This window comes from Penaeus monodon, chromosome 27 (assembly GCF_015228065.2).
Source record: "Penaeus monodon isolate SGIC_2016 chromosome 27, NSTDA_Pmon_1, whole genome shotgun sequence".
NCBI lineage: Eukaryota > Metazoa > Arthropoda > Malacostraca > Decapoda > Penaeidae > Penaeus > Penaeus monodon.
In genome coordinates this window covers 15,244,849-15,245,232 of record NC_051412.1, presented here as the reverse complement: position 1 = coordinate 15,245,232, position 384 = coordinate 15,244,849, and the positions used below count along the sequence as shown (strand labels likewise).

Here is a 384-nt window from a genome sequence, read left to right as displayed (position 1 = left end):
CCTTGACGAAGTTATCCGGAAACACCCCCGTGACCTCCTTCAGCGTGCCCTTGTACCAGCCGCTCTCCAGGGGCGTCACCCCCGTGATCCTGTCCCCGACCGTCAGCCGCAGCTCGTCCTCGTGCTGGGGCTCGTACGGGAACAACACCTCCACTTCTGCCGGAGGGGAAGAAGGAGGGGGGCAGCGAGGTGAGTGGCCGTTCGCTTTAAGAGGTGGGGTTGGGGGGTGGGGTGGGGGGTTTGGGGTAGGGGGATAGAGAGTAGGGGGGGGCTGTGAAGTGGGAGGGGAGGGAGGCCTCAGAAGTGTGGTGGGTGGGGGAGGGGGTCTGAGAAGAGGGGGGGGGGAAGGGGTGCTCGAGAGTGGGCTGGGGAAAAGGGCGCTCT

At 66.1% G+C, this 384-nt stretch overlaps 1 protein-coding gene across 1 annotated transcript in view; it reads right to left on the bottom strand.

Moving 5' to 3' along the window:
* The window catches only part of LOC119590357 (CD2-associated protein-like), a gene marked incomplete at its 3' end in the record, with an annotated part of 10,507 nt that continues 10,123 nt past the window's right edge, over positions 1 to 384 (bottom strand). The window contains 1 exon segment of the mRNA XM_037939029.1: positions 1 to 156. Within this exon segment, the coding sequence (XP_037794957.1) occupies positions 1 to 156 (156 nt within the window).